Consider the following 26,889-nt stretch of genomic DNA (forward strand, 5'->3'; position numbering starts at 1 on the left):
GGGGGTTTGAAACTATATATGTCATCACTTAGGAGGCTACTATTTGCTTTGCAGGGGGTCAGGTATGACTGTTACTTCAAATGAGACTGATTTATGATCAGACCTTATGAGGGAGGGCAACACACAGGGAGTAGTGCAGAGACCCCCCTATGCTGGTAAGTACTACATCAAGAACATTTGAGCCCCTTGTGAGGGTGCAGGCTATCTGTTCCACAGCATTTGTATTAACAAAGTCCTGGAACCTTACCGCAAGCATGTTTGTGCTCATATATGACTCCCAATCGATGGAAGGATAGTTGAAATCACTCATGACTAAGGTGTTTGGCTGTATAGTGAGTAACTCAAGTAGGTCCATGTAGCCAGAGTGGTTGTTGTGGCTCATGGTGGGGGACCTATTGTTAACAATGATATGGATGGGGGTTTTACCTAAGGTTAGTTGGACTTGGAGTAGCTCTAGGGAGTCGTACTGTTTGACCAGTCTTGAGGTGTATTTCTCTCTAAAGAAGATGGATACACCTCTGCCTTCGGTTCTTTCATGCTAGTTTTGAGGTCTGAATGTGTGGAAGCCATTGCAGCCTTGTATGGCCAGATTACTCTCTGTGGCCTTGTACCACATCTCTGTGACTTCACAGACATCGGCACCTTCCAAGGTAAGGAGTGCTTCCAGTGAGTGCAGTTTCCAATTTAGACTCCTAACATTAAGCAGCATAACTGGCAGTTTGTCTCTAGTGGACTTTTTACATCAGGAATTTAGCTGTTATGACACTGCCTAGAAAAGGCACTATGGGGGAGGCAGGTACCTTTGGCAGTAACCAAAAGCCAAGAGGTGACAGGTGACAACTACCTCTGGCAAAGTAATGAGGTCTGTCACCCATATCTTGACAGGCTGACAGATACTGGATACCCCTGGATTGACAACAGATGCTAAGCCAATTGTTGAAGTTAATCATTTTTTGCTTACATTGAGGCATCGTCCTGGATGAAGGAAGAATGCTGCTTAGGGCTAGGGACATACCTGCCTGGGACACATAATCTGAGAGCACAGTTTTCATATCGTCCATTGAGGAATGTCTCAAGTGATTCACTCCAATATCCAACATGGACTATGACACAGAGATAATGATACTTGTTGTTATTGTGTGTGTGCATGATCTGATGCATCCTGGCACCTGACTGTGACCTTCTCCCTATCCAGCCTGGTGAGGGGGAGGTGTGTGTACATGATCTGATGGATCCTGGCACCTGACTGTGACCTTCTCCCTGTCCAGACTGGTGAGGGGGACATCTGTGTGTACATGATCTGATGGATCCTGGCACCTGCCTGTGACCTTCTCCCTGTCCAGCCTGGTGAGGGGGAGGTGTGTGTACATGATCTGATGGATCCTGGCACCTGCCTGTGACCTTCTCCCTGTCCAACCTGGTGAGGGGGACATCTGTGTGTTTTGCTATGGAGTCGCCTATGACCAAGACATTTGGTTTTGAGGTGTTTGCCTTAGGGGCTATTGTACGTATTATTATATGTAGCGGATTCTACTAGGTCTGCAGCATATGCAGTAGGTTTTTGCTTGGGAGGTCTCTGATCTTTAGGCAGGCTTCTAGCAAGTATCTCCACGTATGTGGGTTTATGTGTTGTGAGCATGTTATGTGCAAGAGGTGAAATGAGTGTGCTGACAACCTGTTTGATATCTTGTTTGTTGTTATCTGAGAGAAACTGATTCCAAATCCATAGTACAGACACATCCCTCACATGTTGTGTTTAAGAGTAAACTGGTTGTTAGTATACATGAGGCAGTGAAACAGAGGAGCTTAGGAGGGATCCCTAGCAGATATCCAGGGAAAATTGTCTTTCTAGCCCTTTGCTTCTATGCATGGCTATCCACAGCCATGCTAAACCACATTGCATGACACACAGCTATGTGCAAACATGAGGCTTAAACACAAGTGACGTTATATTATTTTAAAATAAAGTAACCCAAGCGAAAGCACAAGACTGAGCCTTATTCCAGCAACCCCCAGCTCAGATGGATCCTAGGCTGCACATGTCTGCCACAAGGGTGCAGGGGGCCTTATTAATATAAGATGGCTGGTTTTAGTGCTCAAGTGATACCAAACTGTCTAGATTCAGTGAGTCTGAATCTAACCTATGCTATAAAACACAGAAGTACTAGAAATTCAAAGTGCAGAAAATCACAGTTAATGCAGCAAAAAAAAAAAAAAAAAACAGTTTAAACAGCATTTCAGTAGAATACTAGTCTCAAAGTGTAATGTAGGCTTTAAAATACTTATTTTTCAGCAGATTTCAGTGGAAGCCTTGAATTTAGTTTCTTCACTCCAGATCTCTGGCTAAAGTCACGAATCTCTGAGCAGCTCTGGTAAACTGAGAGCAAACCCATGCAAACATGAAGCCTAAATACAAGTGAAGTTAAATGATTTTACACAAAGTAACCAAAGCGAAAGCCCAAGACTGAGCCTTCCCAACTCAAATGGGTCCTTGGCTGCAAACTTATGCCACAAGGGTGCAGGAGGTCCTTCTTAATGATAGCTGGTTTTAGTGCTCAGATAATACCAAACCATCTAGATTCAGCAACCCTGAATGTAGCATATGCTATAAAATGCAGAAGTACTACAAATTCAAATTGCAGAAAATTGCAGACACAACAGCCAAAAAAACAGTTTAAACAAAACAGCAGCAATTCAGTAGAATACTCCCACAAGACTGTAGACCACAAACCTTCCTAGTGTGAAATAACTGGTCTGGAACCCAAGTGCTTAAACCAGAACAAAAATACTTAGAATGACAGCCACAATAAGCCTTCAGCAGCAATTCCAGCTTAGAAGGGTATAGGCTACAGTTTCTTGCCACAAGAGTCTAGACCACAAACCTTCCTAAAGTAAAATATCTGGTTTGGAGCCCAAGTGCTTAAACCAAAACTAAGACACTTTCAGACACAATAAGCTTTCAACCAGCAATTCCCAGCATAGAAGGGTGTAGGTTATCCTCTCCTGCCACAAGAGTTTAGACCATAAATCTTACTAATGTTAAATAACTGGTTTTGAACCCAAATGTTTAAACCAAACAGGCATAATAAGCCTTCACCAGCAATTCCCAGCTAAGAAGGGCAAAGGCTACTTTCTCTTCCCACAAGACTGGCCAGAAGTCCAAGTGCTTAAACCAAAACTAATATGCTTAGAATAACAGCTACAATTTAATCAGGCTACTAACAAGCAGTAATAAATGCAGCAGAATAAATGTAACTGTACACTTTTAACATCAAGCAGCAAAAACAAAATAAAGTAAGAAGAAACACAAATACAGTAAAAGCAGCTGAATAAAGTGCACATTTAAGTTAAGTGGGAAGGGAGGAAACAGAAGATCATTCAAAGTTAAGAAACTAAGGGGATGGGTCTTCCCAAGTGACATCTCCATACTCAGTAGAATGAGCTGATGAGATGGGACTGGGAAGAATGGCCAAAATCAGATTTATAGTAGGGAAGGGCAACCCCAAAGCCACCAAGTTTAAGAATACAACAGTTGGGCAGGTGTGTGGGAAAAATAAAATGCAGGCAGAGATCAGCAATATTCAGGCAGAGTACAGCAAGCAAGCCAAACAAACACTTCAGCCAAATAAAGATGCCTCCAAATATTTCCAGCTACACAAGGAAAGCTATTTCTCAGCTCTTCCCACCAGTTAGCTGATGTTATTCATGGTTTGCAAAGGAATTCTTTGCTAACTTTTCTAACTGACCCTAGCCAAGGCTGCTTAAAACTCCAACAGAACAGATAATGCAAAACAAAACAAATGTAATACAAGGAAAAAGATAAAAAATAGAAGCAACCAAACCTTAAATGAAAAAGTTCAATTCAAAATCAAATGCAGACAAAGATCAACACTGGTCAGGCAGTGGAAGCTCTAGACTAATGCCACAATTTCATAAAGAAGGTAGAAAATCACTGATATTGATACAGTCCCCTCTATGGTAACCCCCTTAAAACTGTTTCTCCAATAAAATTGTAGGACAAAGAAAAAGATTTACTAAAAATGGAAACCAGCAGGTGTAAGCCCCTATAATGGAGTGTAGGGCTGCAAACTATCAGCCTCTGTGTTTAAAGTAGAGAAAACCATGGAATCACTGCTAAATGAAAACATTTTGACAAAACTAGATGTCATTGGGGCACTGAACCAAAGCAGCCAGGCAAATCTAAACATGTAATAAGTCTAAACAAACTTGAAACTAGGAAAGTTCATTTTATTTACAAAAAAAATTGTGACTGGATAATTAGCTACACATTTAAACCTTTCAGAAATAATCCTACATTCAAAGAAAATTGAAATAGTACTAAAAGCATTTCTTTATAGAATGTTACTACTAAATCCATTTACTCTAAAAATAAATCACTCATTGCTAATATTCTTACAGACAAATCCTCACAAACTCCTCCCCACTGTCCCCATTTTGCCATTTAAACACAGTTCTCGAAAATAATCATGAGAAGGTAATGTACACTACATTTACCTCTGATCCTTTGACAATCTCTACCATCTGATAGCTGAGAGTGAGGCATAACTGATAAATATAGGCAACAAAAATAGTCACTTTATTTTCCATTATTAAAATATCACTGGATGAGTAAAAACATTTACAGGCTGTATTAATTACTGTAAACTAATGCACTTGCGAAAAAGATGATAACCTGAAACCAACGTGCTGCAATGGAACCTTAGTTATTCGACAAGCACTGTTCTATAACCCCCAACAGTGAGAGGCAGCAGTTAATTAAAATAATTGTTTCACTTTATTTTACATCAACATGGAGTTGATACTTTGTCAAGCACTACTCTCTGACACCTGAAAGGTAGAAGTAATGACCAAATATAAACAAGACGAACAGTTACTATTACACCTGTCAAATATCATTTGCTGTAATGCCTTATGGAGAAGCAACAGAAAATGACATGGCTATTTAACAGGTGTTATTTTCTAAAACCCGCCAGTGTGAATTTAAAATTAGATGTAAGCAAGAGGAATATTTTTCTTTATTGTAAATGTCTGCAAATATTATTTGGTACACTGCTTACACAGAATGACAGAACCATGTGGCTCTACACCATTGTGCATGCCTAAAGTAATACAGTCTTGGGCAACGTGCTTTGTGCATGCAATAATACAGTCGCCAGATGTTATCCATCCAGCTCTGTTGTGTATCGAACAGCTGAGCACATGGTGTTCTAAGGGGTTTACTATCAATATGTCAAACGACAAAATAATTTGCTTCCTACATATTGAAAGTAAACCTCAAAATTCAAAAAATAGAATGAGTCACAATGCCGAATCCACTGATCAAATTCAGCAGATTTGACATTGTTTTCGAACACATCACGTGATATCCATACAGGGGCTCACATAAAGTAAACTCCTATAACGAACATCCCATTTTTTGCAGGGGGGCAAGCCCCCATGCACCCCCCTGTGGGTGGCTGCGCACCCCCACCCTCAGCTAACTATATATTCTAACTCCGAGATCACACTACAGTGAGGAAAGGAATGAATTACCCTAACTGCACTGTACCGCAATCTCCATACAATTCTTCGAATTTATATTAGCGAATGCACACTGGATTCACTAATATAAACTTTCTAACATTGACATGTTCGCCCATATGAAAAGTCGAACAGCTGTACTTCGAAGTTTTCATATGGGTACATCTCAACTCAAAAATTTAATAGTAAACTGTTCTATGGCCCTACTTGTGCATGGAACAGCCAATCATGTGGGGTTCGTCAGCTCTGCTGTGCATGGAACAGCCAATCATGTAGGGTTCTGTAGCTCTGCTGTGCATGGAACACCCAATCATGTGGGGTTCTATAGCTCTGCTGTGCATGAAACAACCAATTGTGGGGTTCTACAGCTTACTGTGCATGGAACTTCTGAGCACATGGTGTTCTACAGCCCTGCTTAGCATCTACTGGCTGCATTAATTCTACTGAGCTGATGAACATGCAATTAAGAGAGTCAGTGAGAAGGTGTATACAGTATTCATTCTTTAAGAAATTATAACAAATGATACTTTATTTCTCATGATTACTAACATCAAATGGTGCACAGTTAATATGTGCAGGTTGAAGAAACAAATTTATATGGAATAAAACCACAATATCATTGGAAAAAGATGCAACCCCCAAACAAACATTGTATCGGATATTCATATCAGTAATATTTTTAGAGCACATGCATTCTGAATGTTTACATGAAATGATCAATGAATGATAATTCAGCTGTAAGCAATAAATGATATGCTTTATCTCAAATCTTAGAAACAGCTGAATGTTTTTACTGCAGTACTTGAAATATCTAACCTGCATAATAAATATGTATTATGACTTTCCAAAAAAATCTGGTTCACAGTCAGACCATGTCAGGCATATAATTTTCAATTGAAATTTTACTGCCACAATCTCTATAGGCAAGAAAGATTCAACTATTTTAACCTACATTTAATTTCAATTGTTTGCATGACTTAGTTTTCTGATAAATACGAATGTCTTAGCTACACACCTGCAAACAATTATCAGACCCTTCACAGCAGGATTAACATTTTCATATTTCTTATTACTATAGGACCAGCAGTTACCTCCACATCCTTTACGTGAAAGGGAACAGGAAAATACAATTCAAAGTATTAACCACCAGGTTACTTATCTAAAGGTAACAACAGACAAGGATTTCAGTCATGACTGCTGATTTCTGTAAAATAAACTGACATTTCTAAAGTAATTCACTTTTCAGTAAAGATTTCTTATACATGATGTTATAATCTGTACTGCTAATCAGAAAGGTGAACACTGGTTTTCAGTTTGTCTTAGTCTGAGATAACAAAAACTGCCGTGGATGAAATGTGACATGTATATGGCGAGAGACAGACATCTGCATGTCCTATGTGCCAGAATGTTTACACTTGTTTTGTTTTATGCATATACTTTACAGCTCAAGAAAGACAACTGGAAATTAGTTGTCATTCCTAGTTGTGAATCACATTCATTTGTTAAACACATGCTAATGCATTTTTATAATAAACTGACTGACAAAGTGTTCACTTCAGTTAGAATTCAAAGGCTCTATCTAGGTTCTTCCGCACTAAGCACTGTGACATTAAAATGCTTTGTTTAAAATATGAAATATCAGAAACCAGGTTGCTAGCATATTGAAGAAAAGAAACAATGTGCCAACGATTAAAGGTCAAAGTGGAGTACTCACAGTAACATGTTCCCCGAAGTGGATTGCCAAGGTATCGGTTTTCAGAATCACATCTGCAGGGAAATAAAAGTGCCGTTTATTGTTTAAATATTTACAGGTTATGAAATATTTACAGAACTGGGAATCCATGTTGTTTGCTTTTTCCAAGTGAAATAAATCATGTGCTAACTACACATTTCCTTTGCCAGTCTAAACAACAATGTCCTGAAGCAAGTATTCAAAACCATTCAGAAATACATGATTGTGTAACTATGATTATACTAGTAATAATTACAAGTGTATTAAACAAAAATCAAAATTATATCTATCCGTGTAAAGAAGAAAATGTGCCTATTTTTAACAAGTCTGTTTCTTACCCTTGTACTACAAGGGTAACACCTGAATAGGAAAGCATAAAAAGGGTCAGTAACCAAAGCCACTAGTTAACACGTATTTTTAACAGAAAGGAAATACCGAATATGTTCAGCACAAAGGGAAAAAAGGACCTCAAAATCCACTGAAACACTCTGTTTGGGAAAAAAAACAGAAGACTATACTGAGGTATGTTCAGATCTGCTGATATATATTTGATATTAAATTATTCATTACTGTCGCCCACTTGTACCTCTCAAATATCCAGAATTTTGCAGAATGTCCAGATTTTTTGCATCATAGTTTTGATCTGTCATAAACGTTGTGGGTTCTAGCACACCACTGAGGATTGAAGTCAGTAAACAATGACAGACTTCTGAATTTCATTTTGTATACCCTTCAGAAAATACATGGTAATGCAAACTCAGCTATTCTATTAACTTTCAAAGTTTATAAAAACAACAGTTAAAATATGGCTGAGACTTTTGACCTCTGCCCAAAGGAGGTCTGCAATTTCTGCTATTTATGCTTCCTGAATTGCAAGGCTTTTTAAATTAACACAGACCTATGATGTAAATATATAAACATATCTATCCATCTATCTATACACACACACACACACACACACACACACACACACACACACACACACATATATATATATATATATATGCACACGGCTTCAGTTCAGAATCTCGAATTACTGAAAACTCAAATTACATATGGTCGACACCATATGATCAAGTTTTCAGAAACTCTAAAGTCTGAACTGAAATAAAAAAATATATCCAAAGACATCATTTCTGAAGGGGCCAAGCCCCCCCTGCACTGCCCACACTCCCCCTACTTAAATATACCAACTCTGAGATTGCGCTACAGTGGGTAAAAGGGAAATCTCCCATCCCGCGCTATATGCAGAAGCACAGAAAGTGAGATTTCCCGTTTTCTCGCTATACTGCGATCACGGAGACTGGTATATTTAAGTACGGAGGGTGCTGGGGGCCTACCCCCCTGCAGAAACAATGCCTTTGGTTATTTTTTTTTACGTCAGTTCAGACTTTCAAGTTTCTGAAAACTTGATCATATGGTCTCAACCATATGAAGTTTGAGTTTCCAGTAATTCAAGATTCTGAAATGAAACCTTGTACACACACATACACACACACAGAAGCATAACATGAACATCTGACTTAAATAACTAATCAAAACTGAAATGAATTACTCCCTTCAGTAAAAACAGTTATTACCGACAAGTAAAACTGGGCAGTGGACAGAGAGAAGTAAGTCAGGTGCAGTGTACCAGCTAAGAAAATATAAGTACCATAAATTCTAATATCAAACTATTAGGTGAACAAGGATGTTATTTAAACATTTTGGTTATTTCCTACATTTTTTCCAAACACCAATATGATAGAGAAATGATACAATATAAAGTGCTACATTCTGGCATACACACTGTAGCTATAGCATATATAGTTAGCAAGCAAAGCAAGTTTTATACTGATTGCTATGCCGGTGCATAAATTTACATCTAATCATCAGCGCCATCATCCTGTAAATGTCAAGAACCTCTCTATAATGTGAGAAAAAGTAATCTGAGTACTTGGATAACTACATTTAACTTTACGTTTAGCATATGCTGGGCTTTAACATACTGAACCTTAAAAGCTGGGCAGGGAGAATCCTCCGTCTGAGGTTATGAAAATGGTTTGTTAGATATATAAAGGACTTAGAATTTATGTAAATGCACAATAATTTCTGTATGGCCTGCAAAACAGCTTTATATGCATGCTCTGTATGTCACAGTAACTCTGACTATATTACCTGTCATGTTTACCTGTGTCTATATTGCTTTATGTTTATCTGTGATCATAATTGTAGTGCATGGCATGCAGTGATTATGCTCTGATATTTGGAAAAAAGACATATTAGTTAAGTGATTGAATAGCATGAGGCTCGATCTTAACAAATATTAACCACACCCTGCTTATGTTGTTAAGGTAGGGCATTTGCGCTAGGCAGTTAAATCTGTCAGTACGGAACAGCAAATGACAGTGCAGGGATGATTTGTTAGTTCCTGCAGTCTGTACCAGTAACATGTCCCTGACTTCCTCTTATAAACTTAAAAAAGTATCTAGAACAACAGGATGTATGTTTGACTACACTTTCTGAAGGACACGAGTTCTGAAACTCAAATGTATGCCATTATTTAGTGACTTCTATCCTCGCTAATTTATCAGAAAACCACAGACTTTATGATGAAGATACCAAATATATAAGACAAAAATCTAGACATTCTGCAAAAATCTGGAAAGTTGACAACCATGCCAAAGTGTGTAAGATGCTGTGTTAACACTGTCAATCTAACAGCGCTTCCTAAGTACTTTACAGCTTTGAATGCTGGCAAAACACTTAGCATTTTTTCCCCTGTAACTTGTAGATCGTGGAGTAGATAAAGTTCCATGCACTACAAAGAATTACTAGTGGGTATCCGATCATAACCCTGTATATGTGTTCCCGACATGGATGCCGAGTTTCACCTCTTGAACTTCACTCTCAAGGTGAATTTCTTAGCATCCATGTCTCGAACACACAAAAATCTGGTTATGATTGGAGACCCACTCAATATCTTCTATATTAAATTCTTTCTTTGAAATCTTTCTCAGGTTACAGTTGAAAAAGATCATTAGATAAGCCAACCTAACTGATTATCAAACAGTAACACAAATAAATAGAAGCTCACGCCTTAGCCTTTGCTGTAGTAATTCTATATCATAAGTAAACGGCAGCATCAACAATAAAAACACAAGTCTACACATCAGCTTATGTCCAGTGGAACAGATGCAGAAAAAACAAACAAAAAATCTACTGTGTAATAATGTGGGGAGGTGGACTGCGTACAATGACACTGGCTGCACTCAATACAGGAAAAATAGCGGATTCCTTTTAATTGACTCACATTTAGACAAAGTATAGTTACTGAAATTAGCAATATCACAGAATTGTGGGGGTAAAGAAGCTTCCTCTTAACCCCAAGGTTGCTTAGTGTTGTGGTCATTACATTTAGCGATGTGTAGTAAGGAGGGAGGGTCACTTGCTAATACATTTTTTTAAACTTTATGTTAAAGCTGATATTATTCACTGCTGATAAAAGCTCATTTATGGACACTCCTATGTCATACATTTCATTTATTAGCATTGGAAAACAAAGCATGCAAGTCACACGACATCAAGGAGGGCAGCCATGAGGGTAAGAAGTCTTTTAGTCTGTGGTCTTTTAGTTTGGACTAATCTAGCTAGAGTTACTGTTGCAGAGCTCTGTTTAGGGCATTTTGATTGGATAATTTGAACTTTGGCTGTTTCCCGTTTTTCTGCTTTAATAAGCCTCTGTTTGAACTGGTTTGTGCTTGTTTGCTCAAAGCTGCAATAAGTTAGGCCTTCTGCCCTTGTTTTACTGTTTTCCAATTACTTGCTGAGAGACTACAAAAGATAAGTGCTTATTTTCAACAGTTTTCTGCACTTTCTGATTAACTAAACCAATATTTGTTGCATATCTCTTTGTTTCATAGGTTCATACTAGGCTATCTGCCCTGGGGCAATTATAAGCCTAGCCCGATTCTGTATGGCTTACGCCACCCCTTGATTTGAGTATACTGTGCCCTTTTTAAGGTTTAGTTTACTGTGCCTCTGTCTAATAGTGACACGGGAGTAATCCCTGGGACAAACCTACAATCCCCCATCCACCTATCGAGATTCTTCTTGAAGAGATTCAGTGAGGTGCTCTGCCTCACATGAACTGGAATTCTATTCCAGAGCGAAGGGAGCCTCTGGGTTATGAACCTGTCCCTCCAGCAAGTTCTATTTATTTCTGTGCTGAGGTTCAAGTCCCTCGAGCATGTGGCTCTAAGGGATTTAGATTTACTGAGGTGGAGCATGTCCATTAATTCTGGATTTGACATAGCTTTGTATGTCAGGCATAGATCGCCTCGAAGTAGGCAGTATGCAACTGAGTAGAGCTGGAGTTTTTTTAACCGAGCAGCATATGGCATCTGTTTGAGACCATTGATCCTCTTGGTGAGATACTTTTGGGGTCTTTCTAATTGCTGCAGGTGTCGGGTAAGGTACATCCCAAAAGGGGCATTGTATTCCATGATGGGCCTGATGAGGGATGAATAAACGGGCACAATTACCTCTCTTGATCTAGATGTGAAACCCTTTGTGATGAGGTGGGCTATGTAGAAGGTCTTTCTACCCACTTTGGCAATGTGGTTTTCAAAGGAGAGATTACTATCAACTTGGGTCCCCAGGTCCCTAATAACTTTCTCTGTACTTAATGGGTTTCCGCTTATGTGGTAATTTGTGGGCACATTGTTTTTGCCCAAGGGTATGACTATACATTTTTTGGCATTTAGCTTTAAACCATGGTGCTGACACCAGTTATCTGTCTCTGTGAGACATTTTTGAAGGATGTTTGTGTCAGCTGGAGTCTTGATTATGGCGCCCAGTTTGCAGTCGTCTGCAAACTTGGTGAGCCATAGTCCTCCCACATTTGCCTGTACCTCGGAAAAGTATATACCGAACAAGAGTGGTCTCAGGACAGAACCCTGTGGGATGCCACTTGTGACCGGTTTCGAGTCTGACATGGCTACAGCAACTCTCACTCTGTGGGTTCTGTCTTTGAGCCAGTTTGTGACCCATCTTGTGACATAAGGGTTTATATTTAAGCTGGATAGCTTATCTATGATGCCCGAGTGGGGTATTGTGTCAAATGCCTTTGCAAGGTCCAGATAGGCTGTGTGGACTACCTTCCCTTCATCTATGGCTTTGGTGACTGTTTTGAAGAAGTCAATCAGGTTCAAAAGGCAGGATCTGCCCTTGACAAAGCCGAACTGGGTAGGATCTATTGTCTGTAGGTCCCCAATGTCTTTGTTTATGAGCTCCATGATGATCCTCTCCATAGCCTTGCAGACTAAGCTAGTCAGGCTTATGGGGCGATAGTTTCCAGGGTCCGTAGAGGCTCCACCTTTGTGGAGTGGGACCACTGTTGCTGTACACCATTCTGTGGGCACATATCCTGTAGTGAGGCTGAGATTGTATAGCTGTTTTATTTGAGGGATTAGTTCCTCTTGGAGTTCATGTAAGACGCAACCTGGGATGCCATCTGGTCCCATGGAAGCAGTGTTTTTTGCTTTGAGAGGGCAGCCTTCACCTGAGCATCAGAGATGTTTGGGAGGCAGCCATCTGCTGGGATAGATACTTGCTCTTTTGGGGGGGGGGGGGGAGTTTGCACTGAACATGTCTGACAGGATATTGACGATGTCTGTGGGTTCAGTGTATTTTTTTCATTTAGAATCAACTCAGAACAAGTCTGGGAGTTGCATCACAGGTTCCTAACATAACTGAAAAAAGCCTTATGATTGTCTTTGGTGTCTTGTGCAATTTCTCTCTCGAAGCCGGCCTTGGAGGATTTTATGAGGGATCGTAATTTTTTGCTAGTACTGATCAGAGATGCCTTCCCTATTAGGGATTTTGCTCTATCATGTAGTAGCTTCCTCCTTCTGTTGTACAGTTTATTTATGGCAGGGGTCCACCAGACTGGATGCCTGCCTTTGGATGATTGGGTGTTGGTTTTGTTTGGGATAGCATGATCCATGCATTCCTGGAGATTTCGGTAGAATGCGTTTATATAGGATTCTGCAGTTTGGGCCATAGTTTCCACTGGCCCTGGGGCCTTGAAGGATTCCACTTCATTTTTGAGAAGTGAGAAGTTCACTTTTGAGAAGTTTTTCACTGTGGTTTTCTGGGCTGGGGGTGGGGTGGGGATGTGGACATCCAGTGAAATTAATTTATGGTCTGATCTTACCAATGAGGGATATACTTCTGGTGTGGAGCATAGAGTCCCCATGTTGGTAATGATCAGTTCTAGTATGTTGTCCCCTCGTGTGGGAGTGGTGACTAGTTGTTCCATATCATTTGAGTTTATAATTTCCAGGAATCTTTGGGCTAAGGTGCTGGGGCTTGAGTAGTGCTTCCAGTCAATGTTTGGGTAGTTGAAGTCGCCCAATATAATGGTGTTCGGAGAGATCTTCATGTTCTCCAATATTTTCAGGAAAGCCGAGTGGGATCCCTGACTTTGAGAGGGTGATCTGTAGGATGCTATAAACTGAAAAGCAGTCTTGCCCACTGTTAGTTGCACATGGATGGTCTCCGATACTTTGTGCAATGCCACTAACCTGGAGGTGTGGATATCCTTGATAAATATGGAAACTCCCCCTCCTTTTGTGGTTTGGTCCAGGTTTTGGGGCCGAAAAGCATGATATGAGGTATAGCCTGGTAGTGCTGGGGTGCTCTCTGGAGCCTTGAACCAGGTTTCTGTCACTGCACAGATATCGATGTTCTCCATACTGAGGAGAGCTTCGAGTGCATGCATCTTGAGGTTAAGACTTCTGGCGTTAAGTAGCATTACCCTTAGTTTCTTGTTCCTTGTGCTGTCTATGGGGGTGGGTTTGACTTTTGAGCCTTGCCTAAAAAAGGCACTATGGGGGTGGCAAGAGCCTTTGCCAATATCCGAAAGCCCAGTGGTGATGGGTGCAATCCGTCCCTAGTGAAGCAATGTGGCTTGTCAAGCATGTCATCCCAGGCTGACAGACACTGGATCCCCTTTGAATGACACCAAAATTTTAGCCAATTGTTAAAATCGATCATTTTGTCTTTGTACTGTGGCATCATTCTAGGTGAGGGTAAGATGCTGCTCAAGGTCAGGGTCATTACCAGCCTGGGCTACATGATCAGAGAGCTCCTCTATGTCTCTTTTCATGTAGTCCAGGGAGGTACGTCTCAGGTCATTCACACCAGCATGTACAATGACTGAGTCATATTTGTATTTGCTTTGGAGTGACCTGAGTGCTTGCGTTATGTGGCGGATCCTAGCACCCGACAGGCAGCTCACCGTGACCTTCTCTCTATTCAGCCTGGTGAGCGGGTCGTCAGTGTGCCTGACAATAGAGTCACCTATTACAAGAGTATCAGGTGTGTTATTCAGCCTTAAGGGCTGTGGCTGCTTGGCACACTGACTTTGTGGGCTATGTGTTGTGCGTGATTTGTTTTGAGGTAGAGTTTGCTTGGATGTCTGCTTTGGAGGTCTCTGTTGCTTAGGTAGATTTTTATTTAGAGCCTCCGAGTATGTTTTTGTGTATTTATGTGTTTGGTTCACTGATGTGGTGGGACTATATGATACTGGAATTGTGGTGTGTAAGGTTACCTTCTCCTCCTGACTGGTTACACCAGTTTTGAGATGAGAGAGCTCAGCCTCCAGTTTGGCTAAATAGTTGCATCTCTCACATATATTTGAACCTGTTTGGAGGAGGAGAGGGTTGTCCGTGTACATGAGACAGTTTTAACATTGCCTCAAAATTCCCAGATTCACCAGCTGGACTGGAGAGGAAACCATTGACTGACCTTTGGACATGCTAGAGTAATATAGGGAAACTGAATTTAAGACGGACCAATAGAGGACAGGGTAATCGTAGAGAGTATAAGAGTAAGTAGTGCTTATGGTTTAATAGTGCTAACTTGTAGGATTACTTAATTGGACCAGTAGGGCCTTAGAATGAGAATATGGTGTTTAAATTGAGAGATAGAGCAGTTCTAAGGGAAAAAGTGAAGAACAGACTTTGTGGAGCTAGGAATAGTTTAAACCCAATTAGGCGGTGCTGCCCGCTGTTGCGCTATGCACAAAACCGCGCAAAAGAGGGTTTTAAGAGAGGAAGATGAAGGAGTTAGGAATTGACCCAAAATGGCCAATAAAACTACAGTTTCAAGTCAGTAACCACTCCCACAGGGGGAGGCAGGCTGCTCAATGTTTTTCACTGCCACTGATCAACAGAGAGACTTCCCTTTAGCCCAAGCAAAAAATGGCCTCCAAGAAACTTACAAACAGTTCAAGAACAAAAGCCTGTAACTGAACTTTTTTTAAATCTCAGAAAAGTGGGAAAAAAGCAAGATTTGTTTTGTTTTTTTCAGAGATAGCAGAGGTTCACAAGTATCAACAAGTTATAACAGTGCAGTAAATGACCCCACACAAGAGTGCTAGGCCAAAGACAGATAAAATGCAAGTTTTGAAAAAAAAACGATTTTAAAAATAAGTGCAAACAGGAAATTCAGTAAACAGCTCTAGGTTGTGCTCTAAATACAGTTACTAACGCAGACATCAAGATTAACAAGCCAGAAAATGCTCAAAACTGTGCAACTATATTTTACTGCATTTTTCACATTGCCTGCAAATTGAATTCCTCTTACAAGTGTAATTACTGTTCATCTGATAGTTTTGTTCATTTTATTTGTTTGCTGCATTTGAAAAATGCTAGCACAGACTAGGTTCAGGTTTATGCTGAATCTAGTGATCTTTGTGACATATGGAGCTTGTAAAACAGTTCATGTTTTGTCTGGAGAGGCCACCCTCTGCCGTTATGGGAGAAGGGTATAGATTTTGACTGATCTCGCTAGAGTTACTGTTGCAGGGCTCTGTTTAGGGTATTTGGATAATCTGAACTTTGGCTGTTTCCTGTTATTCTGCTTCAATAAGCCTCTGTTTGAACTGGTTTGTGCTTGTTTGAGCCTGTTTGTGAATTGCTCACTAATGTGCAGAGGGATTGCTGGTTACAGATGCCTACTCTCTAGTTTCTCAAATATTACCTAAATCAGAGCTCTTCACAACTATACCTACTACTATCTGTCCCTGCTGTATTCTCTTTTCAACTGTTATAGCCAGACCAAGATTATTCCTAGGATCATGAACTGTAAGCGTACCTCCTTTTCTCCTACCAGCCTGCTTGACCTGGTCTACTGAGGCAGTGTAGCAACTGTTTCATGTACACTGACAACCCCATACTTCTAAATCATTCCTGTACCATTTGTGAGAGATGCACTTACATTATGAACTGGGAATCACATCTCCCTCACTCAATAGATAGCAATATAGAGCAGGTTATCAGCCCACCCACCACAACTCCTACCCATGACACACACCATACACATAGGCCAACATATGTGGAGGTACTCACAAAAAATCTACCTAAACACCACAGACCTCCAAAACCCATATACTAAACCAACCTTAACACCCAAAACACACAATATACATAAAGACACAAACACAAGTGTCTCACCATCAAAGCCCATAAGATAACACACATCCATTCCAAATATCTTAGTCATAGGAGACTCTATAGTGAGACACACATGTTCCCCTCACCAGGCTGAACAAAGAGAAAGTCACAGTCAGCTGTCTTTCTGGTGCCAGGATTCATCAGCTCATGCAGGCACTCAAGTCTTTCAACAAGTACCATTATGATTCTCTCATAGTACATGTTGGTGTGAACACCTTGAGACGTACCTCCCTGGAGTACATGAGGAGGGACATGACTGAGCTCTCTGATTATGTGTCACAGGCAGGTATGTCCCTTGCTTTGAACAACATATTACCCTCACCTAGGCTGATACCACAATATAAATATTATTTATTTGTTTCAGTTTGGGCTTAGGAGCACGTTTTCAATGGAGGCCCAGTGAGAAAAGCTCCAACATTACATAGTAAAAATTAGATTTTTAGATTAAAGTTACAATTCAGAATGCAGATATAAAAGATAAGCAAAATGCAGTTATTATAAGGGTGTAGATACATTATAAGTCAAAGACAAGAACTGGAGAATTGGTTCAGTTCCACATTACATAGTAGATATTAAATGTTCAAATTAAAGTGAATAGAAAATCATTGACATGGCTTAGTTTCTGGTGTCATTCTAAAGGGATCCAGTTTCTGTCAGCCTGAAATGACATGATCAGTAGACCTCGATGCTTTGCAAGAGATGGTCTTCATCTGTCACCCCTGGGATTTTGGCTACTGGAAAAGGCTCTTTCCACCTCCATAGTGCCCTTTTAAGGCAATGTCACAAGGACAAAATTTCCAACATAAAAATTTCATCAAAAAACAACCTCAAGGTATGCTGATAAGTGGTAGGAGTCTTAGTATGAAACAACACTCGCTGGAAACAGTCCTCACCTTGGAAGACAGTGACATCTGTGCAGTCACACAGACCTGGTTCAAGGCAATGGAAAGCACCACAGCCAGACCAGGTTGCATCTCCTACAACACATTCATACTATGAATGGAAGGTGTGAAAACTAAAGGAGGTGGTATATCAATATTTATTAAAGATAAATACACCTCCAGACTGATTAAACAGTACGATTAACTGGAGACACTTCAGGTGCAACTAACTGTTGGTAGGACACCTATTCAAGTCATTGCCAGCTAAAGGACCCCCTTCATGAACAAGACACCTACTCTGCCCACTTGGATCAACTAGAATCCATCAAGATACATCCAAACACCATGGTTCTGGATGATTTTAATTACCCATCCATTGAATGGATAAATTACTCATGCTCAAACTCACTTGCCCAAAGGGTTCTCAAGTTCATTAACTCCAATGCCCTGGACCAGCTGGCAGATACCCCAACTACAGGAACCAACATCTTGGATCTAGTGCTTACCAATATGGGTGACTGCTGTAGCACCCCCACTGTGAGGTCAGTTGTCAGATTTGACCACACATTAGTCACATTCAAAGTAACTATCACAGCGGGCCCCCCCAAACAGCAACTAAACTAAAACACTTCTCCAAAGCAGATTATGTCCTTCTAAGGGATGGTATAAATAGCTTCACTGCACCTTCCCCCCTCACATATAACTAACAGCTATGCAGAGTCCTACAACAATGCTTTTTACAAACACCTGCAGAACTGCATTGATGTGGTCATACCTGATAGGACCAAGACAAGCTCTTCAAGAAACAGCAAACCTGCCTGGTGGACAACTGCCATTAACAGACCGTACAATAAGAGGAAATTGTCATTCAGAGTAAGAGGGAGACCTAACCTGGAAACACCCCCTCCTCAGCTTAAACAAGCAAATAAGACTTCTTCTGAAGTCCTCCAAAGCAAACTACGAATCCAAATCAACATCCTCAACTATGGACAACCATAAGGCGTTCTTTAGTTACATCCATAGCCTAAAAGGTAAGACCCAGATTTGCACTGAACTGGTAGTTAATGACACCACATACAGTGAGCCTGTGGACACAGCAAACCTGTTAGCCAACAGATTCTATGAAAACTTCATTCCCCTGTCCCCACCACACATACCCCATGACATTCCTTCCACATGTCCCCACCTTGTATCTCTAGAGAGCAGATCATAAATGCCCTCTCTACATACAAAAACACAGCATCTACGAGACCTGATAACATCCTAGGCTGCGTCCTACATGGGCTCAAACAAGAATTAGCAACACCATTGGGTAATCTTTTCAGTCATAGTCTAGGCACTGGCTTCATCCCAGCTGAATGGAAAATGGCCACCATTATCCCCTTGCACAAGGGTGGTGCTTCCACTGACCCTGGGAACTATAGCCCTATTAGTCTGACTAGCCTTATCTGCAAAGCCATGGATGGAATCATCATGGACCTTATCAACAAAGATACAGGTAATCTCCAAACACTTGACCCTATTCAGTTTGGATTTGTCAAAGGGAGATCATGCTCGTCAAACCTGGTGGACTTCTTCAAGACAGTCACCAGAGCCCTGGATGAGGAGAAAACTGTGCATATATCCTACCTGTACTTGGCCAAGGCTTTTGACAGTATTACCCACACAGGCATTATTAACAAACTCATTCAGCTAGATATCAACCCTTACATCATTAGGTAGGTTGCTAACTGACTCTCCGCTAGAACCCATACAATCAAAATTGGGGAATCCACCTCCAACGCAGACCCATAACCAGTGGTGATCCACAGGGATGAGTCCTGGGACCACTACTGTTCAGAATCTATTTCTCTGAAGTACAAGCAAAAACTAAAGGCCTGTGGCTGAGAAAGTTTGCTGATGAATGCAAACTGGGAGCGGTCATAGAATCCCCAAACAATGTCATCATCCTACAAGAGGGTCTTATGCAAACAAATCATTGGTGCCAAAGTCATGGCCTTAAACTCAATGCAAGAAATGCATTATCATCCCTTTCAGTAACAGCGATATTCCTGCTAACTATCACATCAATAACAACACCCTAAGTATGCACTCATTGGTGAGAGACCTGGGCACACAGGTTGACTGCAACCTTACCTTTGATCACCATGTCTCCCCAGTGGTAAGAAGGGCATTCTATATTACCCATCTCATAAGTAGGGGCATTGCCTCCAGAAAAAATGACGTTATAACCCCCCCTGTACTCTTCCTTCATCAGGCCAATAATCGAGTACAACGCCCCTTTTGGTATGTACCTTTCCAGGCACCTGCAGCAATTGGAGAGATCACAAAAGTTCCTCACAAGGAGAATTCAAGGTATTCAGCATCTGTCCTATGTGGATCAGCTGAAATCACTGTCACTTTACTCTGTTTCATGCAGATTACTCAGAAGTGATCTCTGCCTTGCATATAAGGTGATCTCTGACTCTGCTTTACTGGAAATGCTGCATATCCATAAGTCCAATGGCTCATCGGGGACTCTCTCTAAAGGCCTTAACCTGGTACGTGACATTAATAAAACCTGATGGAGGGATTGGTTTGTCTCCCAGAGGTTAGCTTACCTGTGGAACAGACTCCCAATTCATGTCAAGCAAAGCACCTCTTTGGCCCTCTTCAAGCGCAACCTGGAAAACTGGATGGCTAACCATAAATTCACCCCGGCGGTTCCTCCTGTGTCTCTCTTGGACAGGGGCAATAGGTGCTGATCATGGAACCAAGGGCAGAACTTGGCGAGGCTTGTAAGAGCCCTAGGGCCATTAGCCTAGTAACTTCCTATGGTCTGCAAAAACCCTCATGGCTGTTTGATGGGCAGTGTAGATTTTCTGCTTCTTGTTATGTACTGCCGCGCATTCTTAGTAAACCTTTATGCACAGAGGCAGTTACTTCAATAAATATTCAAGATGACAAAATCTTAGAATAATTAAAGGATACTTAAATTAGTTTTAATCCATGAAAATAAACTAATCCTACCATGAGCTAACAGCTGGAGCTCAGATGGTAAACAAAATCTTAGAATAATTAAAGGATACTTAAATTAGTTTTAATCCCTGAAAATAAACTAATTGCTCAGACTGTAACAAAAATAATTAGCACTTAATTTTTAGAAAACAGAAATTCTTATGGCTGCAATGAGACCTACAATTCTAGTTCATGGTTTTCTTTAGATTTACAGTTTTTTGTGAAAATGGAGGTGCAATCAGGAAATTACAGTTCATGCCAGGAGTCACAGCAGTGCTGACAAAGCATTTTTTAGAAAAAGAGCTGCAATCAGTAAGAGTAGCCACACATCGCTCAGTATCACTGGTGACTAAACATATACAAGTTTTTTTAAAGCATGGAAAATGTAATTTACAGACGAACTAAACAACTGAGTAACTGGAGGATTTAAAAGTCAATTAGCCATCCAGATTAGAAATGTTACACCCTTTTCTACTTCAAAATCTCTTCTCTGATATTCAAACAAAAGATTTAATAATGACACCCATTTGTTAACGATGTAGGCCCGACGGATGGACACACAGTCCCTCTTCAGGGGTGACCCAGGAGCAATGTCTGGTTAATTGACTTGGCAAGGTCACACAGTAGGCAAACTATTGAACTTTTAAAGGAATCATAAATGGCCACAGAAATACCTCACAAAGAGGATTACCGGCCTGAAACAGATGCCCTACATAGACCGTCTCAAAAAACTCCAGCTTTACTCTGTCGCATATCGCCTACTCAGAGGTGATCTCTGCCTAACATACAAAGCTATGTCAAACGCAGAGCTGTTGGACATGCTCCATGTAAAGAAAAGTACAGTTTTGTACCTACCATAAATGTAGATGTTCGAGTGTTCGCACTGCTGCAGTCATTACACTTGGGTTATCCTGCCATCAGGTGGTCCCGCAGTCGGCCTGAGTTCCAAAGTCTTGGTCCGGCGTCGGTTGCTGTCACTTCCTCCCTGATGTCAGTACGCCAGGGGTATATAAGATGCATCCGACGCCATTTTCTTCAGTTTATCTTGCCCCAGATGTCAGGTGCCCCCAAAAAGGTAAACAATACATACTGCTAATCAAAAATATACAATAAAAACAATACCTTCAGTTACCACAAATACACCCCAAAGGTTGTATAGGATATAAAGGTATAGATAAGTCCAGCTAGTTCAGAGGAGATGGAAGGAGGGTAACCTGGACTGCAGCAGTGTGAACACTTGAACATCTACATTTATGGCAGGTACAAAACTGTACTATGTTCATCGTGTTACACTGCTGCAGTCATTACACTTGGGTAGAATCCCAAAGCTGAGGTTGGGTGGCTGGTCTATAAAGAGATAGGATTGGCTATGAGGCCCTGCAGAACTGCAGTGGCAAATCCTGCTCTGGATTTAGAGTAAAGACGCAGGTGGTAATGCTTGGTAAAGGTGTGCACTGAACTCCAAGTTGCAGCCTCCAAAATTGTCTTGGTAGGTACTCCTCTAAGATAGGCTGTTGAAGTGGCTGTTGCCCTGGTGGAATGTGGCCTAATGTTATTTGGGACTGATTTTCCATGCTGTGTGTAGCAGTACCGAATACAGTGTCCTATCCATTTGGATACAGTCTGCTTTGAGATAGCCTTGCCCTGTGATCCTGCAGCATATGCTACAAACAGTTGCTCAGTTTTCCTGAAAGCTTTTGTTTTGTCCAAGTAGAAGCGTAGCTGCCTGCGTATGTCCAAAGAATGCAGAAGTTTCTCCCCTTTATTCTGGGGGTTTGGATAAAAAGTTGGCAAATGGATGGTTTGGTTAAGAGCCACACTAGATACCACCTTTGGCATAAAGGTAGGGTTTGTCCTTAAAGATACCCTGTCCTGATGAAAAATTATAAAAGGTTCCACTGCCATTAATGCCTGTAGCTCTGAGACTCTTCGTGCTGAAGTTACTGCCAGGAGCAGAGCTGTTTTCCATGATAAAAATTTAGATCGGCTGTATTGGCTGGCTCAAAAGGTGGTAGGGTCAGTTTTCCAAAATGAAATTGAGGTCCCAAGTTGGTGTTGGTGCTCTCCGGGGCGGTCTTATGTTTTTAGCCCCTCTGAGGTACTGCTTTAGCAAGGGATAAGAGAATAAAGGAGGATCCATGTTGTAATGTGCTGAAATGGAAGAGGCGTGGATCTTAATTGATGAGAAGGATAGGCCTCTGTCCAGCATCTCAGTTAAGTATTGTAAAATCTGAGGAATGTTTGGAACAAGAGGGTCAAGGCTTTGAGCCTGGTTCCAGGTGCAGAATCTCTTCCATTTTTCTGAGTAAGCTTTCCTGGTGCTAGGCCTCCTGGCCTCCAAAATGACATCCATAACAACTTTAGAGAGAGGTGTTGTCTGTTTGACTAATGTGTCTGCCATGCAGCCAGGTTTAGGGTTTTGAGCTGACCGTGCAGGATCTGATTGTTTTGTTGAGTCAGAAGGTGTGGAATTTGAGGCAAAATCCATGGTGGGCCTTGAGCCAAGTTCCTTAAGATAGGGTACCAGTGTTGGCGTGGCCAGTCTGGAGCAATCAGGATCATCTGTGGTTTTTCTTGTCTGGCTTTTAGGAGTACCTTTGAAAGGAGAGGCAGTGGCGGGAAGGCATAAACTTTTTGGTTTTTCCAGCTGAACAGAAGAGCATCCACTTTCCATGCTTGTTTGTGATAAGTCCTTGTGCAGAATTTTTGTAGTTGGCAATTCAGTGAGGAGGCAAAAAGATCTATGTGTGGGCATCCTCAGTTTTGCGTTACCATGCTGAAGATTTGTGGATTCAATTTCCATTCGTGAGGGTCCATGATATTTCTGCTTAGATCGTCTGCCAGAGTATTTTTCTTTCCTGGCAGGAATTGTGCTTGCAGGTGAACTTGATACGTTAGAGCTGTGTTCCACAAGGTCATGGCTTGCCTGCATAGGGGATAAGAATTAGTGCCCCCTTGCTTATGTACCACATTACTGTGGTGTTGTCGGTCTTTAGTAGTAATTGCCCTGGATGTAGAAGGTCCTTGAAAGCTGTTAGGGCATTTTGAACAGCCAATATCTCTTTTTGATTGATGTGAAGATGCATCTGGTCTGTGGTCCACTTGCCCTGAATGCATTTTCCTGCCATGTGTGCTCCCCAGGTGTAATCCGAAGCATCTGTTGTTAGAGTTTGCCTGGCTGTGGGTTGGGTAAAAGGCTGACCCATGTTTAGGTGAAATGCCTGTGCCCACCATCGAAACTCCTGTTGTAGGCAGGGAATCATTGGTATTGCTGCTTCTAAACTGTGAGAGTGTTGAGTCCAAACACTTTTCATTTCATTGTAATTTCCTCATCTGCAGTCTGGCATATGGTAGTAGTAGTATGCAGGATGCCATGAATCCCAGGGTCTGCAGAATATTTCTTGCAGGGAGATGGAACTTTCTTGCCAGCAATTGAAAATATTGAGTTAGATGAACTTGTTTGTCTGGCGTGAGGTAAGCCATCTGGGCCGTTGTATTTAAGCTGGCACCCAGGAATATAATCTGTTGCGATGGCACTAGTTTTGACTTCTTTTTGTTTACTGTGTACCCTAGAGAAAATAGCAACCTTTTTACAAATGCCAGATGCTGTAGAAGAATGTCCTTTGTCTCTGCTTGAATGAGGCAGTCGTCCAGATATGGATATATTTGAATTCCTTTTTGTCTGTAAAATGCAATTACTGGTGCCAGGCACTTTGTGAAGACCCTGGGCGCAGTAGATAAGCCAAAGGGCAGTGCAGAGAATTGGTAGTGCATTGTACCAGCTTTGAATCTGAAGTATCTTCTGCAATTTTGTCTGATAGGGACATGCAGGTATGCCTCTTTGAGGTCCAGAATAACAAGCCAAGCCTTCTTGCCCAGCATGGGTAGAACTGCTGCAATGTCAACATTTTGAATTTCGGAATATCCAAGTAAGTATTCAGAATTGAAAGGTCTAGTATGGGCCTCCAGGCCTTGTCCTTTCTGGGGACCAGGAAGAGTCTTGAGTAAAATCCTTTTCCTTGTTCCTGTTGTGGTACTTTCTGAATAGCTCTCGTGTCCATGAGGGCTGAAATTTGTTTTTGTGCCTCTGCCCATTGATTTTGTGGCAGGTCTGGCATTCCTTTTAGCCTTGGTAAAGTATGAAAGTGGAATCTGTAACCCTGAGACACAATATTCAGGACCCATTTGTCTTGGGTGATTGTTTGCCAGTTTTGAGAAAAAAGTGCTAGTTTTCCCCCTAAGGGGGCTTCCAAAAGGGGCGTACGAAGGGGAAAGTCATTGTGACTGTTTCCTGTAAGTTTGAGACTTGTCCTCACCACCTTTTGGGGTTGAGGTGCCCCACTGTTGTTGTCTGTCTGAGCCTTGGGGTTGAGATCTGCCTCTTGGGCATCTGTATCTGCCTCTCTGTGGCCTGTCTGACACTGGAAAGGACCAATTCTTTGTTGGCCAATTTCTGCTAAACTGAGGTGGCTGTACCTGTAAGAAATCCTTGACTGTTTGCATAGATTTAGCTTTATCCTCCATTTTCTTTAACACCTCTTCTGCCTTAACACCAAACAATGTATCATGCTGTAAAGGAGCATCCAATAATTTTGCCTTAACATGATCAGGTAAACTTTGTTCTTTTAACCAAGCATGTCTTCGAATCACAGAGTCTGTAACTGCGGCTCTACAAGAGGCCACTAAAGAATCAAAACCACATTGCAGAGTATGTTTTCCCACCTGTTCAACTGCATGCAATAAATCCTGCATTTCCTTTACAATCAGGAGCTTCTGTGCTTGCGAACATTTTCTGTTTTAACTGAGCCATTAAATATTGTTGGTACTTAAGCACGTAAAACTGGCAATTTAAAGCTCTTACTGCTAAAGTTGCAGAAGTGCATACTTTCTTCCCCCATCTATCCAATGCTCTGGAATCTCTGTCAGAGAGTACTGGACTTTTTGCAATGGAAGCCTTAACCCCTTTTGGACCCTGGAAAATAGTTTCTGGATCAGCAGAAGGTTTTTTGTAAAGAAACTTGTGAGAGTCAGGGACTCTATAATACCTATCTGGCTTGGCTGGAGCAGGGGGCAAAGAATCAGGAGATAAACTGGATTCAGAGAACACATCATCCACAATATGTAGCACAGGCGGAATAGCCAGGGGCCTGTGTTGAGGCAATAAGAGGAAATCCCTGAGCCTTTTCTTGGATTCTGAGTAATCCTGGCTTTCCCAATGGAAATGCTCCCTCGTGGTATGTAAAGTTTCCCCAAAAGAATAATCCTCAGGAGGAGAGGCTGAAGGGATAGATTCTTCAGCATCAGAGTCCTCATAGTGGGGTAGGGAGTATCCCTGGTCTGAAGAGGAATCAGAGGAAATGGAAACCTGATCAGAGGAGTCATAGTCTGTATCCTGCCTAGGCCTTTTCTCAGGAGGGGGGATGGGAACCCCTGATTAGAGTAAAGAGGTCTTCGGCCATTTTATGCATCTGTTTCTTAGGCATGGAGGACTGTCCAGGAGAATGCTGTACTTGTTTCTTTGTCTTTAATGGTACCTTTGTCTTGGCTGTTGTTTTAATGGTAAGTTGTGAAGGTCTGAAACCCTCAGAAGCCGATGCCTGCTCAGCGGCTCCGGACCCATCTGAGGGATTAGTTTCCGTGGGCCCAATACCTTGAATTTCCAGAGGCCTAGATGTCTCCACGTGGGAGTCAGAAGCGGCCTGTGGCTCTGAGGTAGCGGGTGTCAGGGGCTGTGAAAGTGCCTCACTGAGAACCGGCAAACCGGTGACTGGCCTAGAAGAGGTTTCGTCATCTGTTTTGGACCTCGGATGCCTGTCTTTATCCTTGTCTTTGCGTTTTTTTGGTATTGAGGTCATCGGCTGATCCGATGGCATCGTATAATTGAACCTTCGGCCAAAGTAGTGCAAAGCAAAATCAAAACGTCTTTTTATAATGCGTTTGTTAAATCTAGCACAAAACCGACAACTAGTGAAGTTGTGATCAAGGCCTAGGCATGGAATACAGTAAGAGTGGAAGTCCTTATGAGGTATTTGCTTCCCACAAGAAATACAATTATTAACTTTTTCTGACATCGGTCTGAGGCAAGAAAAAAGTTTCCCCAATGGGGTACTTAGCTTTATTGAAGACTTCGGATCTGAAATTCGACTTTGAAAATCTCAGGAGTCGGCTGACCGGCATTTGCGAACTGCTTCTGGTTTGGGCACCGCACGGCAAGAAAGACCGAAGAAAATGGCGTCGG

General features: G+C 41.4%; 1 protein-coding gene across 1 annotated transcript in view; it reads right to left on the minus strand.

Moving 5' to 3' along the window:
• ATRNL1 (attractin like 1) overlaps positions 1-26,889 on the minus strand; it is a gene marked incomplete in the record, with an annotated part of 6,064,901 nt that overhangs the window by 2,315,007 nt on the left and 3,723,005 nt on the right. The window contains 1 exon segment of the mRNA XM_044055896.1: positions 7,256-7,308. Coding sequence (XP_043911831.1) covers positions 7,256-7,308 — 53 coding nt within the window.

Source organism: Protopterus annectens, chromosome 14.part0, assembly GCF_019279795.1.
Source record: "Protopterus annectens isolate FY-2018-M chromosome 14.part0, PAN1.0, whole genome shotgun sequence".
In the NCBI taxonomy this organism is placed as follows: Eukaryota; Metazoa; Chordata; order Ceratodontiformes; family Protopteridae; genus Protopterus; species Protopterus annectens.